The sequence below is a fragment of the Plectropomus leopardus genome, chromosome 11 (genome assembly GCF_026936395.1).
Source record: "Plectropomus leopardus strain MGB_pleo_1.0 chromosome 11, ASM2693639v1, whole genome shotgun sequence".
Classification (NCBI taxonomy): Eukaryota; Metazoa; Chordata; class Actinopteri; order Perciformes; family Serranidae; genus Plectropomus; species Plectropomus leopardus.
Window position 1 is genome coordinate 3,964,667 of NC_142186.1, and position 18,261 is coordinate 3,982,927.

The 18,261-nt window shown below is 38.1% G+C and overlaps 1 protein-coding gene across 1 annotated transcript in view; it reads right to left on the reverse strand.

Annotated features, from left to right (window-relative positions):
* Positions 1-18,261, reverse strand: part of tsnare1 (T-SNARE Domain Containing 1) — a 201,540-nt gene that overhangs the window by 24,094 nt on the left and 159,185 nt on the right. Inside the window, exon 11 of the mRNA XM_042490496.2 lies at positions 16,511-16,620. Coding sequence (XP_042346430.1) covers positions 16,525-16,620 — 96 coding nt within the window. The 3' untranslated portion in view covers positions 16,511-16,524. The remainder of the gene's footprint in view (positions 1-16,510; positions 16,621-18,261) is intronic.

Here is an 18,261-nt window from a genome sequence, read left to right on the forward strand (position 1 = left end):
AGTTAGCATATAAAAGCTGTGGGATATCAACAAGATTAAAGGCACCAACAGGAACCTGAAAGCACAACTTGTTCCAGCAATCTCTCTTTTTAGCCTCTCCATGTGTTCTACATCAGAGTTCAGCCTTACTAGAAATCTACTGAATATCCTGAGCAGTAAATGACCCCGTATTTCTTTTTTCTATGCTGTATTTATTATAATAGACTTTTATAACCCCCTTTGCCCGAGTCATGTCTATAATGGCAGGGCTGGGACTGGAATGACTCGAGATTGGAGAACTTAAAGGAAATTTTTACCTTGTAAGTAAAAGGATGAAGTGCAATTTAAATGTACTTATCATAAACATGATGGGTTATTATTTTAACCCTTATAGCGCTGAAGTCTTGTTTACTCTCTGCTGGAGCTCATAGAAAACAGCAAAATGCACGAAGAGTGGTTTTAGCACACAGCGCCGACATGCATATAGAGAAATCTCACTCCCCAAATGACTTTGTAAACAAGATGTGAGGGCAGTTCCAGTAACATAATTCGTATAAGGTAAGGAATAAGTGTCAGGAAGCAGTTATTGCATTATTTAGAGTGCCATAAAGAGCCAGGCTATTGATTTGAGAGCAGAAGCGGCTCAGCAGTTATTTCTGTCATCGTCACCCTCATTAAACTGATGTATGACACTTGCTATTCTCCTTTCTGCCTCTCTTGCTTTAGTTCTCCATCTCTCCTTCTCTCACTTTATGCACTCTGTCTGGCTGGATGTCGGTACTAGGGAAAAAAAATATAATAGGGAACACACTTGTTGCTATTAATGGCCATTTCAATTGTGTGTTTGCATCATTGGTGAAAGATATGTGTCCACCTTTCACAGTTATTGTTGTCCCTTTGCCAGTTTAACCATGCTGTATACAATCCCCATTCTAAAATCCTACAGATGTTCTAATATCCTCGAAAAATCCTGAAAACCGAGAAACGTCCTAAGATCCTAAAAACAACCTAAAATTCAAGAAATGTCCTGAGATCCACGGAATGCCTTAACATTGTACATATGTCCTGAAATTCAAGAAATGTCCTAAAATCAGAGAAATGCCCCAAAATCCTAGACACCTTTAAAATAATGGTAACGTCCTAAAATAAGAGAAATGTCCTAAAATCCTAGAAACCTGTTTAAATTATAGAAACTGCCTAAAATCAGAGAAATGTCCTAATATCCTAGAAACCTGTTTAAATTATAGAAACTGCCTAAAACCAGAGAAATGTCCTAAAAGCCTAGAAACCTGTTTAATCATAGAAATGTCCTAAAGTCCTAGAAATGTCTTAGAATCCTTTACCGGAAATGTCCCAAAATCCTACAAACATAAGTCTTAGAAATGTCCTAAAACCCGAGATCTGGGTGCAGCACATGGGAAACCAAACCCTGTTATATACGCACACTGCAAAGATACAGAACTGCTTGAGAATCTGAAATGTTTCTCTTTAATGTACTGGACAAATAAATGATAGAAATTTTGACTTGATGGGGCCAGATTAAAAATCAGGTGATGGACATCTCCATGGAGATACATCACCTAGGAACATTTACGTCTGTCTAATTTTATGCAAATAGGTTAAGTACTTGTTAAGATATTTCCTGGATAATTAAAGCTCTGATGGCAGCACTAGATGAAATATTGGGATCACTAGTCTTGTCAATGGGGATCAGACCAGAGGTGATCGAATATCTGTAACTAATACCCTGGCAATCCATCCAGTAATTGTTCAGATATTTCACTCTGGACAGGAGTGTTGGACAGACCAACCAATCAACTGTTTGACAAACCTAATCTGTCATCCTTTGAAACACCCCACTGTTATGGATAAAATTATATTGCAGAGAAAGAATTAATTGCTTTAAAATTGTTTAGATGCAGTTGGTCTGTAATGAAGAAATAACACCATTTCCTATTGTTTTTACAGTATCAATCATTCTGAAAGCAAGTGCTCACCTGATTGTTTTATGTGTTAGGAAGTTTCTTAAATGTGTTTTAGGTTAAAAATGATCATGTTTCCTTTTTATGTTTTGTCATCTTTAGCACCACCTCTAAAGTCACCAACACTTTGACAAAAACTGCGGTCACAGAGGATTTTGCCTGGCATAATGTCCTTGCATGCTAAGGCACAAAGCACATGGGAGAGCAGATAGCGTGGTCACAATATTACGTGGAACCCATCGACTATCAGTCTGATGACGATAAGCCTCTGGGGGCAAGGGACAATATTTCTGGAGATCCAGTATAACCAGTGGATATCTGAGACAATACTTCCTCTTGTGTGTGTACTGTTTACCTATCACTCAAGCCTCATTAGTCAATACTACATGGACTTCAGTCTACAAAGGGAAACCAGAACTTTCCTGATACTAAAATCTTGTCCTGTTGCCTGCAAATTCTGCATAGATATGCATTAGCATGGATAAGCAGAATCTGTGGGAGCTTGTGTGTGTCTGGTGGCAGCAGTCTATAAAGTTGTAAATTATACAGCTATCAAAGTTACCAGTCATTAGCCTCTAAACACATAGATTGCACTCACTGCAGCTGATTCTTTCACCATGCAGAGAAATACAGTAAGAGGTCATCACTCACTCTCTCAAAGATGGATGTTGCAGAGCCTCGCAATTATTGCAAATCAAAGTTAAATCTTACTGAACAAAAAGATGCCAGTCATTTCGCAAAAGGGAGCAAATAAGTATCAGTCTGACTGCACCATAAACTTTGAATTGATCTTTTGGCCACTTGGCCAGTTGTGACTACACTAATATATCTTTACATTTTAAGATGATATGGAGAACTTTTTAGCAAAGAGCTGCTTATTTCTACACCCAAAAGAAGCAAAATTAATTTGGAGTGATGCATTTGGTCATCTGAAAATCCTTTTTTTTTTTTTTTTAGCTTTAAATGTATCTGGCCCTTTAGCCCTTAAATGCAACACTACGTTCACTAGCTGTATCACTACAAAGATCAGTAAAGCTGAGGGGAGCTGCAGATTCAACTGATAACTTTCTGTAGGTTCCCTCTTCTGCTCACTTTATGACCTTTACCTCATATCTGGTTGGTAGCAGGAGGTAATATAGACAAGGTTAGCCAGGTGTATTCTTGTAATGTGTCTACTGGATTGTTCATGATTCTCTGTCTACTTTTGCCAAGCTTTGCCTTATATTTTTGCATCCTTTTATTGTTTTATTTTCCCCTGCGACTGTTATGTTATATTTTGATAGACAATTCCTCAGTCAACTCCTTTGAGTGTTACTAATAATTATGAGCTCTGCTACAAAATGAACTTGGCCTCGTATGTGTCACTTTGAAATATTGCATTTTCAAAAAAAGCCTGTTAAGAGAAAATGCTTTTTCCCTTTAACATTATAGTCCTCTACCCAAACATAAAAGGTGTTTTTTGTTCTCTTCATTCATTAATGCCTGTTTATTCATAGCCTGTATTGACATAAACATTTATTGGTTGGCTCTGAAAAAAGGTGTGGCATGTTATATCAATTTTGAATCCTTTCAGTTGAGCATCCAGTCAAGTTTTTAGTCCCTTTGAAAATCCTTCCATTTATTTTGAAATCATTTCTTAACCTCTAGATACATTGCGTGTCCTTCAGTTAAATGTCCATTTTCATTTGATATATTTTTGGACACAGTTTCAAGATCATTCCTTTTCTCCATGGTTTCTGTTTGTGTGTCTTGTACTGCCTCTGTGTTTACCTCACAGCTTGTATATATGTTTTTCAGTCTCTTTGATTTTTCTTTATTCCTGTGGTTTTTTTTAATTATACACCTTTTGAAGCACACTGGTCAAACGTATTTTGGTTTTAAAGTACCACATCCAAAAATTTGACACTGATACAGACACTGACAGAAGAAAAGTTTAAAGGGGGATATGAATGTGCATTGAGCTATTAAGTGGTCAGTCACTTACTGTAGCAGATTCACTGCTTAGGTTTTGGATGATGGATGATGAAATCTTTTGCCTTCATAATGAATAGGAGAAAGAGTGTCAGGTCAATAATTTTAACTTGCCGCCAATAAAAGGATATGAAGACCTGCTGGCTGCAAAATCTCAGCCAGCAGGTCAAAAATCTACCGTTATGAGATGTGTAAATATAAAAAAATGCAAACTGCCTTGTGTTGAAGAAAACATGGTCAACAAAGGAAATATATAACCACTGTCGTGACATCCTTTACCTCTGATTGGAGTTTTAGGAGTTATCATGCCAGCTGATGCAAATAAAGACTAGCTCTGTCAGACTTTTGTAGTGCAGCCCTCTGCTCATCACCAAACAGCAGACAAAGTTAGCAACTTGCTGGTTAACTTACAGGAGCATTTAAAAGCTAAAGAGCCAAATGTTTTCCTCAGGAGTTGGTAGAGACCAAAAACAGAGCTAAAAGAGAGTGAAAATTGGACTTAAATTCATCTGGTGAGCACACGCACAACCCAGAAAGAATACTTAAGATATATTATGGATAACGTGTGTCTATAAATTATTATTAGTCTGCTTTGCCAGTGTTTCAATATCAATAATAGATCAATAGATCAATTATAGTCTCTGCTAAAATAAAAAAATCTGTTAAAATCTCACAACATAACATATCAAGCATGTCAGGTGATCCAAGAATATTTCTAAACTCATATATAAACAGGTATCTGACCATATTGTTTGAAGGCTTCGATTTCTGTTCCTTAATACAGATTGACAAGGCACCAAAAAATTTGACCACATTTACTGGTCTATATATTTTTTGTTCCTATCAGCAAACAAAGAATAACCATGGACTGAAATTAACTCAACTATTGTTCATGTCCACTCTTGTTTCTGTGTGTTTTTAGTGTGTTGATTTGGAATATCTCCAGCAGTTTTATGACTTAGGTCAGAATTTTTTTTTATTAGTCTTTAAAACATATTGGTAATCAAATTATTAAATAATTAAATCACAGAGATTCATACAGATGAGCTTATTTCTCCTAGGAAATAAAATCTGGTACACAGGACATAATATCTCCTACGTGTAGAAGATATTGCCTCCCAGGACTTCCATAGCTGCAGCTGAGAGGAAAAGAAATATATTTCTCAGGGTTTTTTTAAATTTTTTTTTTAATCTATCTATATTATCATTATAAGAATTTATGTCACAAACAGAGTTTCAGACAGACAAAATAATATGTCCTACATAGGAGATAAACTCAGGTTTTGGCCAACAATGCCAGCAAAACAATTTTTTCACCTCGTCTCTCAGGGCCTCCAAAGATTCAGCTGAAAGGTCCAGGGATATTTATTCTCTCATTACACCAATACAGCAAAAACACTTCCAACTCATCTACTCTTATTAAAATGAAGCAAGAAGTCATTCGTCAGTTTTCCTCTCCATCTGTCCATTTTGTGCTGCCACTGTAGGTGGTGAAGCCCTTAAAGAAAATTGACAACATTGACAAAGGCTGTTTTTCACTGTAATGCTTGCAACAGTTTCAACAATGATTTTAGGGGGAGAAAGCTAAATACTTCATACATTAAAATATTTATCTGTACCAATAACAGTTTTATAGAAGAGGACAACTTGGTTTACACTTAATGTGCGGGTGTGAAAATCACTAAAAAAAATGATGTAACGGTAGGGTGGTTATTGCAGTAAAATTAAGTTGTTACTGCAGATACCAAAATGTTTGTTGGAGCTAAAGCCAAGTGTGTTCATTTGGATCTTTAGTACAAGAAGCTGTTGACTTTGCCAGGCGTATGCCTGCTCTGCTGAGGCAATAAACCCAGTCTCCTCTGCTACACTCAAATAGTGGGCTATAATATTATTTCCCTCCAGTGGGAGAGTTGTGACGATAGCTACTCTCCCACACACATGCACACACGGAGTAGTTAGTAATCCTGCCTCATCTGCTAAAACAAAGATTTTGGTCTTTTTCTATAAACATGAAGTGCTACTATCCAAAAAAAAAAAAAAAAATCTAAACAGAGACGGATGTATACAGTGCCTTCTATACTGTAAACATTCCAAAAAGTAATATACAAGAAAAATATCAACATTATAAACTTTCATATCTTTTTTTTTTCTTTTCATTCTAGCAGACAATAAAATGATGAATTATCATAGAGTAAACACATGGGAAAATCAGAGCTGGGAGCTGAAAACAGATGTGTAGCCATTGCGTGGCTCTCATTCAATTTCAGAGACAAAGAGTCATGGAATCATCTTTGTAACAGCAATACCACATTTTTTGTCATTTATTGCTGACCCCATTGTATATTGCTTGTATCAAAGTATTGACAATTATTGCATTACTTGTAATTTATTGTATTACCTTAAGTGGGGTATTTCTATAAGCCCATTCAGGTCTCTAACCTCTCCCACACCTGTTTTTCTGTATTCTTTCTGACCTGTTTTCTGTTACTCTTTGTAATAGTGTGAATAAATAAATTAAATTAATTAAAGAAAATCAACAGTCATGCTAGCAAGTGTATTTGGTACAGTGGTACTAACCCTCTAACGTCCTCAGGAAGGCTGAAAATCAGTACCAAATACATTAAAATAATTAAATGAAATACTAAATATCTATATCTCTAACCATTCCTGACCGTGTTGCATAATCCTCATTTGTTGACGGTTCATGTTGGTAGTCATGAGCCTATGTTATCAAAGCTTAATCACATGCTGCATATTCCCACTATGTGCATTTGTTGACATCCTGGTGGTGCATCCTGGAGCGTAAACAGCTGACGCAGAAGAAAATGTCATAAGTTGAGGCAGAAAGTCTTGACAGAGTGGTACCATGTGAAGAGCTGGGATGAGAACATGTCGGCCTGGTTAGCACGAGTTAGCACAGCCGCAGTGGCTATTTCCCAGCAACAATCCATTAAACTGTCCCAACGAACTCACACTCACACCAAAACAGCTTGACTCTATTGTTACACCCAATAACAGCTATTAGGTAACATTAGTAGTGTGATGCTAACAGTTATCACTCTGTGAGCAGTGGACTCTCACAACTGTCCCCGGAGCTCACACTCCTGCAGCAGTAGCCAATGTTACAACACATACAGTCTTTCGTAGTGATGTCAAGTGTAGGGTATTTGAGATGCCACCAAAATATTATACAGTATAACTATACTACACGCCATTACATTCACATTACGGTTATCTAATGAAGTAGGCCTACTAATATCTCTTTAAGGTTACTGGTATTGGTACTGGTTTTGTAATTTTTTTTAAAACCATACCCAGCTCTAATTCTCAGAGTGACAGTACTAGTATGAAAATAACAATTATAATCTTACTTTAGCAAATAGGCAAGCTAACATCTACCAATAGGCAGTAAATTTTCAATTTGATTATGGTGCTCAAAGAAAAGTGGCAAAAATGAATTTATGAACAACATTTAATGGCAGCCTACCGAAAGATATTTAATTCTGGACTGGACCCTGGTGACAAGGGGCATTAATGCTAGGCCCTGTATATACAGTAAGCAGTCTCTGTGGGCCTCCTTCTCCTCTTGATCCATGTCTCTTTACACACCTTTTTAAGTTTTTCTGTCTTTTTTCTTTTTTTAATTTTTCAATATCAGTTTGCTTTATTTATTTGGCAAATATTAATATATTTATGTCACTTATTACTTAGAAATGGAAAAAAAACAAGCAACAAAAAAACCCAAAATTCTAATTCCAGGTTTTCTGGGGCCCTAGGTAATCAGTCCTGCTTTTACCCCCAAATACGACTCCCCTGCTGGTGGTAATGCTGCCTTTGTAAAAAGGATCCGGCTGCGTAGCGTTCCAGCTCCATCACAGCTGTCACTCTAAAAATATACCTGTGATGATTATCATTTGACTTCACAATATACTTGTTCTCATTTACATAATTTTCTGTGTCTGCTTTCAGATAACAAATATGAAATCTGATCTCAACCATGCGACTTGTTGACCAGCTGTCATTGGCAAGCTGTTGAGCTGCAGATAAAATCATAATTTCCTATCACAGCAATGGCAGACACAGTGATGCAAAATACAGGTTGATCGCAGCAGCTGTTATGTGAGATCAGCTGCTGACATTTAAAATGAGCGACAGAGAGAGATAAGAGCAACAAAAGGTGGCCACATTCAAGTACATCCTCAAAGCACCGTCACCAACTAAATGACCTGCAACCATGTATTTATGCTTGTAGAGCACGAACAATGTCAGCAAAACAAGTCTAAAAAGCAGTGTGACAGAGGCTGAGTGCAACCATAACATGATGCAGCTGGATGCTGTGAGTATAGAGGAAAAGTTTTGATATTCCCAGAATGATTAGGAGTCAGCAAGACCAGGGTGTGTTTGTATATAATTTCATGGCATTCCATTCGATACGTGTCAGGATATTTCAGTCTTAACCAAACTGGTGGACAGACCAATATTCCATGGTGAAAACTGCACTGACTAATTAAGCAAATTCTTAAAAAGCTCTTGGGTAAAGGTTTTAAAAATCAGGAACTGAATTACAGATTCTAGCTTCTTGAGACCCTAAAGAAAAGGCTTTTAATATTTAGATTATTTTAAACAGATAACAGAAATATTTTTTTAACATGCCGCATCGGGTCAAACTTAACCACAAAAAGAACATTACATACAGTATATTTACATCGCATGAATAAATTAATGTTTCAGAAATGTAATATTAAAGTGTGTGTGTGTGTGTGTGTGTGTGTCCAAGACCAATACTTTATGACTATGTATTCATCATTAATGCTTAAAAAAATATTTTCTGCCTCAGTCAGTGCTTTGTTTCCTGAGGTATGGAAAGTGTCCCCCAAAAAGGACATAAGTGAAAATATGTACTTTTAAAGTCTTACAGATATAGTTACAACTCTTGATAAAAAAAAAAAGAAAAAATCCAACATATTTTTTAAGAACAGAAATGCAATCATTTATCTCCCTTACTGATATAAAACGAATCTGCTGCAATTCTCCCCATTCTGAAAAGACGAGATGTGGTCACACCCCTGTGTGTGAAACATGACTAGAAAGCTAAGGATGTGCTTTTCACAGTACATCAAAACTCAGGTACACTGTATGTTTGAATTATAGGCCTCGTTGTCATGTTCCCCACAGAGGACAGGTATGAATTTCCAGGTTTCAGGAGGACGGGGGCCTCAGTTAGCTTCAAATTGGGTGTTTGTGAAGATGCATGCTCATGACTAGTCCAATGTACTGTAGCTTCTGTTAAAATTTGGGCAAGTATCTTACTCTGCTAACTAAGTGTTTTTTGGGGTATTTTAAATTCTTCTGTCTTGGATTTAATGGCATCTCAAGGTGAGGTTGCACGTTGCAGCCAGTGGGCCAAGCCAACACCCTCTCATCCCAGGTCATCACATATCGCCGCTTTGTCAGAGGACTTTCGTGTCTAAATTTTACACCCTAGGTATCCTCTTAGGCATCCTGCTAAAATAACATGGATAACATGGTTAGGTTTACAAAACGACATCATGGTTTGGCTCTACATTCATATGAGAAGTCAACAAGGGCTTCTGCATGAACGTCCAGGGATTTTTGGACCCATCTACCACCCATCTCGCTCGCCCTGTGGGGGCCCTCCAGCTCCTTATATTGCATCATTACTGGCAGCGTTTTACCCTGATGTGGTCAAACGGCATATCATATGGCCATGACAGTTTCCATCCCTTCTGTATGTCATACTGTTGCGCCAGGTGCTGTCTGGCTGACGGGGGTTGTGTCATAACACCACAAAAGACTCTGTTTGGCCGCATTACAAACTGACATTGCCTGGCATATCCTGCCACCCCCAAAAGTGGCTTTTGGCGTTGTTATGTTATGCCAAAATCACTGACAAAATGGCGGTATTTGATGACATCAGAATGTGAATGGGCTGGCCAGGCATGAAGGAGAACAATAGCTAATGCAAAACAGTAATAGTCCTATCTGGAGCCAGTGTCACAACATAGTGAACTCTGTGAAAGAGGACAATTCCATGTGTAGATAAAAACATATTTTTCTAAAGTAGTGAAAACATAACAGTTCTTTATTTCAGGTCATTACACATGAAACAAAATATAGTTTAAATATTCCATTTCTGCCAGTAGCCCCTAAATCCCATTGGACCTTTAAATAGAATCTTATTAAACATGCATGTTTAAATACAGTGTGTAAAAGTAACATTTAGAAAATGTTTTGTAAACTTGACCACTTCTTGCAACTTTAGTTTAACCTTTAGGTCAAGACTCCATTCGAAGATGCTAAGAGCTTAAAAACAGAGGACAAAAGATCATCTGATTCATAGTAATTTGGACAAAAATAATATGTTCCCCACCTGTCTGCAGTCATTAGTTTGCCTAGACTGTGGCGCTGCTTTGTGAAAGCACAAGTGAACATCGATAAAGCTTGCTTTTAACATGTGTAAACAGCACAACAGCCAGTGGTGGACTGAACAATGGCCAGTTTCTTTTCTTAGCACTGAGACTGTCTTGCTGTGGTAACTGGTATTGTCTAGCCACTTGAGCGTCGACTGCCAAATGCTGAGCCTCAACACAGGCCAGTCTCCACAGGAGCATCGATTCACCCTGCTGTTTTATGAATAGAATGCCTTGTTCCACAGGATTTCCATTTTTCTCCCCCCAGAGAAAAATAGGTGACGGTCAATACTTTATGCAAGCAGAGACATCTTGTATTGAGCGTCAAGTAAGAGAAAGAAACTGTGCTTGTCAAGAGAGATTTTCCAGCCATGAGTAATATGAGGCTAAAGTTAGTTAGATGGTCCTTTGGTGGCATATGACAGCTGTGTTAAACTTGCAGGAACACAGAGATCACACATACCTAATTTAAAACAAAATAAACTTTCTTCAAATTATTGTGGGAAATCAAATGTCATCAAATGTCATATCATTTTGTAAAATGAATTTCAAGTTATCTTATCATCACTCAGGGCTGGCTCTACCCAATTTGGTGCCCTGGGCGCCCTAACCCTAACCCACACATATAACCCACACATAATTTAGGAACATGTCACTGTTTATATATTTATAATGTTAATATATATATTTTTTTCTAGACAGAAAACACTTAGTGAGGTCGCCAGTGGGCATCGAAAATTATTATTTCATTATTATTTTCACTCGACGCCAAGGGGGACTGGCGGCATGGCGGCGCCCCTCCAGCAGATGCCGCCCTAGGTGACCGCCTATATCGCCTATGCCAAGAGCCGGCCCTGTCATCACTTAGGGTCATGATTTAACCATCACTCAGCTTATCTTTACTCGTTCCTATTTGAAATGAGAAATCCAACTAGGTCACTAGGTGACAGACATGAAGCATCTGACTTCAGTTCTACCACCAGCATCTTATAATATATAAAAATATTAAGCAATAAATAAGTGAATGAATTTAGCCAGTAGACAGTGGAAAACATCACATACCATATATTTTATACGGAGATTCTTTCTTTTTCTTTGTCTTTTTTTAATGGGCAGTGTTAGCCAAAACTTACGTTTATTTCCATTTTTTTTCTTGATTTCACACACCATTGTATCAGGCAGAAGAATTTTTTTCTTCAGCAGCAGGTTGTGGAGTTTGAGTCGTGGGGTGGAAAATTGATCAGTTGATACCGTTAGAGCTGATCAGATTGATGGATGAGAGGAGCCAGCCCGTTCTCATTACAAAGCCTGCAAATAACGCAGCTTAGACAGACAGAGTGTTACTATACGCTGCCAGACAGCCAGATGGGCACCTGTTGCAGAAGCCCGATATGCAGATGGGCAGCGTCACTTGAGAACACGGCTTAATGGAACCTGCATCATACAACATAGAACGGCATCAGGTAGAAAATCTGCGGTAAAGCGAGGTCACTTATAGGGAAAGAGTCAGGGGCAGTGGATGGATCCAAAAAACCCCAGACTTTTATGTGGGAGTCTAGTGTTCACTTCCCTTCTGAATGTGATGTTTTTTTTTCTTCACCTTACCAGGTGCCTCCTTTCCCTTAACCTAACCATCTGTGCCAGCATTTGCGTTTGCTGATGTGCAGGCTTTGGTTGCCATGTGCTTGTGTTGCTTATGCATTTGTTGACGTCACTGTAGCAGCATCCTGGAATGTCAACTGCAGACGCAGAAGGATACCTAAAACATAATATGGAGATGCAGAAGTCAACTGCAAAGCAGCAACACCTGATGACTTGGGATGAGAACGTTTTGGAGGAGCAGCTGCTGCAGAGAGGAGTGAATGCAAACTTTTACACCCAGCACAATGAAAGATTAAGATTTGCTTTCACTGTGCCTGGCTTTCAACTGCTCCCTCTGTGTCCAGAGTATGCACTGTGCTTCGAGAGTGTGGTGCAATGGACAACTGATAGTGCTCCTAATGAACAGTCCAGCCACAAAATAGACAACCATTATGTGGTGATAGATGTCTTGATCATGGCAGGCTACCACAAAAAACATGAATGTGTGGCAAACCCTGCAATCTTTCTTTCACCTGCTAGCTTACTGACTCTCTGGGTAGAATGTGTATGTGCGTGAGTGGTAACCCCAATGTTGCTGCCGGTTGGTGTATGAAATAGTATCCTGCCAGCATCACTGCTTTATGTTTACAGTGGACATTTGTAAATTGAACTGAGAATGTAAAACTTTTTTTAATGCAGCATTTGGCTGAACTACCAATGCCATCAATTTGTACTGTGCATTAAGAGCTTCATTCTGCATGACTTTCTAAATAGTCCAATTAAGCCTTAATATTTATCTCCTATCTCTTAAGAAGAAGATAATTTAGGAGATAAAATTATTTTGATTTTGGGCAACATTGCCTGAAAAATCACTATGCACTTCAGGGCTTCTGTAGTACAGTCATACATGGGTGACAACCTGTCAGTTCACCTTCAATGTGAAATAATTTAGATATTGTTATTCGACTGAGGGGTGATACGAGGGAATGACTATCAGCAGGCTAACTGTGATTGACTACCAGTTACTCCAGCAAATGTGTGTCCAAAAGAATTCTCTTTAACCCTCTGTATCTTTTTAGTGAGGCAATCAAAAACTTCCACCAAACCACACAAGAACAAAAAATAAGAAAATGAGATGTTTTTAAAAAAAAATCTGTATTCAAGTTGGACCCATTGCTCAGCTGTGGTTGCCGCTTGCTTCTGATGAGTGTTGATTTTGAGTGCTTACTCATTATACAGGCAAGGTGACATCTTGTTTTCTAGCAGAATTGGCAAGTTAACACAATACTCTATCTTTTGAGTATCAAACACGGCAAGTTAGAAGTTTCTACACTGTTGGAGAACAGTTTTTATGATCAGTCTGAATTCATGTCAGAGCTACGAATTCCAACAGTGCCAGGTTTTTGCAAGCAAACAACATGTATCAACTTTTACAGACAAACTCCTCAAACTAATGTTAGATATGTGTAAAACAAGCTTTGCTATGCTCAATGCAAGATATTAAATGGATAAAGCAGATTATCATATGCCAATATCATGAGAAAGACATAAATGAGGGACATTTTTTCTAATATCTTATCAAATGTAAAAGACAGCCATACCAGCGAGTCACCATTTATCTCACTGACGAAGGCTTTGAAACAAATGGACGCTGCTATTCGAAATGCAAAGCAATATGACTATAACAATGGAACCAATATGACTTGCAAAGTGCTTGCTCACATTCAAAATGCTCTGAATGCTCCTTTGAATTTGTAGCGGTCAATGCAGTTGGTTTCCTTTTTTCATAAAATTAATTAAATATGATTTTTTCTTCTTTTATTTCCATGTATTTCTCTACATAATACATGGTATCAGAAAGTGATGTCTTCCATTTGGTCTCAGTCAGACAGCAGGTGGTCAAAACAAAATCACCAAACATCCATTATTGTCCTCTATTGAAGGATTCTATCAGGCAAAAATGTGGATGATATTTGATAAAAGTACAAACCGCAAATTAGGCAGTAAGTATGTGAGCAGAGGGATTAACACTCCTTGCCAATGTTTGGCACACAATTTTACAGCATTTTTTATTAAGCCAATGAACATTTGGAGAAAACTAAGCTGGACCCGACCAACACATACCATCATATTTCACTTTGAGAGACTTTATGTTTATGGCCTCTCGAGGCCAGTTTGATGATTTTTAAGGCTTTGGCAAATAAAACAGCACAGTTTAAATCTCAGTCTCAAAACACACAAGAGAGAGGTTATTAAAGTTTTATTGGAATCAGGATTTGGAATTGAATTTAAATCGCCTGTCTTAAAGCTTGGATATTCCTTTAGGTTTTCAAATATTTCTATAAAGTTTCCTACATGATCAATAGCATCCGGCAGCAATCACAAATATATCTAAATTGTTGGGGAAGTCAACTGCAGCGACATGAAGAAGCCTGGGAAGGCTGTCTACAGTTCTGTACACAAGAGCCATGAAGATATCTGGTATGACTGTAGGGAACTACCTTCCATACAAGATGAAAATTATGAACAAATTGCTCTCTGCAACCTGGTCTCACAGAAATATATGACATGACTATGGCCTCTTAACACCACATTATGTGGTGGTGGCATGTAATGTATTGAAATGACATGCCGACGGCACAAAAACAGGGCAATCAGGATCATTTGTTGTGCTGGACACACAAATTCACAAGTTCTATGATGTCACACAGTGGGTGGTGGTTATTGTTACAACCCTATAGAAAGCAAAAAGAGCAAGAAAGACCTTATATGAATGAGGTCGAGATGGGTCAAAAAACACAGCACCTTCACCCAGGAAACTGCTGTGTTGTTGTTGAAGCTGCTGGAGCCAATCCCAGCTGTCATTGGACATAAGGCGGGGTACACCCTGCACAGGTCGCCAGACTATCGAAGGGCCAGCCTTCAATTTCCACCTACATTATGTGCAATTGACATTGGTTTGGGGTCGGTGAACATTTGACTTTGGAGTCCAACATCAAATCCAATTATCAAAAATCAAATCCTTTCAGATCTCTTAGCAAATCTGATAAGGTTTTTCTTAGACATTTAGGTAACATCAGCATTTAATGGGTTATGAAACTTTTGATTAAATTTACATGCCACCATTAGGATGATCATTTTTGGATCATTTTGCCTCTTTATTGGTCTTGTTTTACTACAAAATAACCACCCTGTCCTTTTTGAGAACACTTTAACAAGACAACTGCCAACATGTCTTGTCAGCAGTTACAGCTGATGGGATCTACCCTGATCAGCTGTCATTTTAACTGGAAAAAGTGATGGTCAGTGACAACTAAAAAATACAAGCTTGCGACTTGAATGTTTTCTATATTGCCTTTTGCTTAAAAAAATGAGAGAGGAATAACACTTCTGTCAGATAGTATGTAGCTGCATATTGCCAATTGGGAACAAAATTAAAATTAAAAACGCAACTGAGTGCCAACAATAATCTAAAAAGATTCTCGTGATAAAAAGTTTAACAATTACAACACGGGAATAGCTGCCACAATTGATTATAATGTTATTTACAAGGCAAAAATGCTGAATATTCTCAGAATTAAGCAAATCTGAGGATATTCTGCTTTTCTCTATTTCATATCGTAGCAAATTTATAATATGGGGAGATTATATAAAACAAACATGACATTTGACAACATCACCTCAGGTTCTGGGACATTGTGAGGAGTATTTTTCACTATGTTCTGACATTTTATAGACTAAACAATGAAATGACTGATCAGTTAAAAGATGGATTGACAATGATAATAATCACTAGTTGCAGCCCTTTACCACAAAAATGTATCTCCTGAGTACATACACTGTACATAAACCAAAGATGGAAAACATGACAGCGACCCAAGAGTTAACCTAAGTTGAATTTCTTGATGTCAGATTAACACACCTAAATGGGTTGTTGGGGGTCGATTTATGCTGTCATGTATACACCTCAACCAAACCTGAACTGGCCTAGGCGCTCTGCTCATGCTCCATAGTCCCCACAGCAGGCTTTGACCAGGAAGTTGAACAGCATAAAGTCATAAAAAATAAGAAGCAAAGAAAACAAAACAAGATGAACAACAACATGGTGACTGCTAGAGCGAGAGGCTGATATACATTTGCCGCTTGCTTACTTGTTGGTATGTTACATAATCAAATAGCAACTAGCTAAAAAGGGGCATCTAATCTCCTACTGTTGCAGAGTTGAACATACCTCCACCAATTAATAGAGTCTCGCTTTTATACTGGGACAAGGACAGTAGTTCAATTAAATGGCCTAATTGAGCCAATACTCTCTCTGTGTGTGTGTGTGTGTGTGTGTGTGTGTGTGTGTGTGTGTGTTTAAAATGCAGTTTTCAAACTGAGGGCACACCTGAAATTTTTTTCTACCAATCACAATTGACTAATATCCCACTTTCAATAAAAGATGAATATCAGCTCTTGTCAGACTATTATATTTGTCCAGTCCTAGCAGTATTAGTATGGAACTGACAGTGTCAGATGTCAGGAACAGCGGCCGCATGTTGTATTGAGAATGATAGTTCTTACCACAGTGGCCGGTCTCATTTTCTTGCTGAAACAGCAATGATGATTATGAGGATGGTGAGAACGATGGCTCCAGCCACCAGGAGGTAGCATTTCCTCTTCCTCAGCTGCCTCTGTGGGGAGAAAGGATTCAGTAGGTGGGTGGAGTTCAAGCATTAGTCTGGTCCCTATTGGACACTGCACACTGTCTGCTGTGTTAGCCAAGACATGCCATCAAAACTAAAAATAATGATGCTGCCTTAAATCTTTGCATAACCGGTTTGCCATTAAATACTCATAAACTCTCAGCTGGTGGTTAAACATGAGACAGCAGTAATATAACCAGTGACCAATGTTTGCATACAGAACATTAGCCACCCTGCAAATGTCAAATTCCAGTTTAATAACTACAGAGCCATGACACCACCAACTGCCCTGTTTTTTTTTGTTTTTTTTAGCAAATTCAATGCAACCTGCACAGGACACCTTTGCATGAACACAAAAATTCCAAGAACAAAGAGGGACAGACGTCTTGAAAGGGAACATGGAAGAACAAGGAAAGTGGCATTTCAGCCTGCATAAGATTGACGCAGTTCTAGAGGCACTAGAAGATTCAAGGTCACACTGACAAATACAGATAAAATGTGGGAATGGTTAAATGGGATGACTGTCCGGTGGTGGCCTACGCTTCACTCCATGAAAATGTTGTGCACTCAGCCCTGTGATGCCTCTGCTGCACATTATTCTTGTCTATGAGGCACTCTTACATGACTAAGAGGAGGAGGGAGGTAAAAGATATGAACCACTTAAAGAATTAAAAAAACTTATCTGTTCAGAACATTAAATAGATTGTTTAATGCTTGTGTCATTGCTGTACCTCAAAAGTTAGAAATAAAACAAGCAAACAAAAAAAGGAGTCAAGAAAAAACTGATAAAATGTGACTGTTGCTTTTGCTGACTCAATGTTTTCTAAATGTATAATATAATATGGTTTGTCAGAGTACTGAACTATATATATATGCAAATTCACTTCATTACATTTTTACTTTCTAAAAATGTTTGCATATACAAGTAGTACATTGTTTGTACATGTACTTGATTGTACCCTACATGTTTTTTTTACTTCATAAGTTGCAGCTGGAAGCCTAGAGGGGATTGTGCATTTGGTCGTGTGTGTGTGTGCGCAGCTAATCATGCAAACTACTGGACCAATCAGCCTAATATTTGGTGAACACTTTCATGGTTGTATGCTCGAGGACAGCTCGCAGTTGCAGTGATTCACAATTGTTGAATAACTTTTATTTATTGACTGTTTATATGTTCGTTAAAGGGACATTTCGGGATTTCTGAAGTTGGGCTATATAAGGTACTTATGTATAGTTAGTGTATTGCACACAGTAGTTGGCTTTCGGGTAACTCCAGGTTTGCAGTGTGTTATAATCTATATAGTAGCTATAATAAATCATTATTTTTATTTATTTTTGTTATTGTCTCTGCCCACTCCAACGCTCAACATTATACCTGCCTGGGAGCATTTCAGTAGGATGAGAGGCACAGCTGCTGCAGAGGTGAGTAAATGCAAACCTTTAGACCTAGTGCAATTCGTGATTAAGTTTCAGTTTCATTGCGCCCGGCATTCTGCCGCTTCATCTGTACCCGAAGTATGCTCTGCGCTTTGAGAGTGTGCAGTGTATAACTGAAAGGTGAATCTCGACTGTGCTCTTAAAAAATAGAAAATCAGAATGCAGATTTTTTGCTTGTGGTGGGCTGCCACA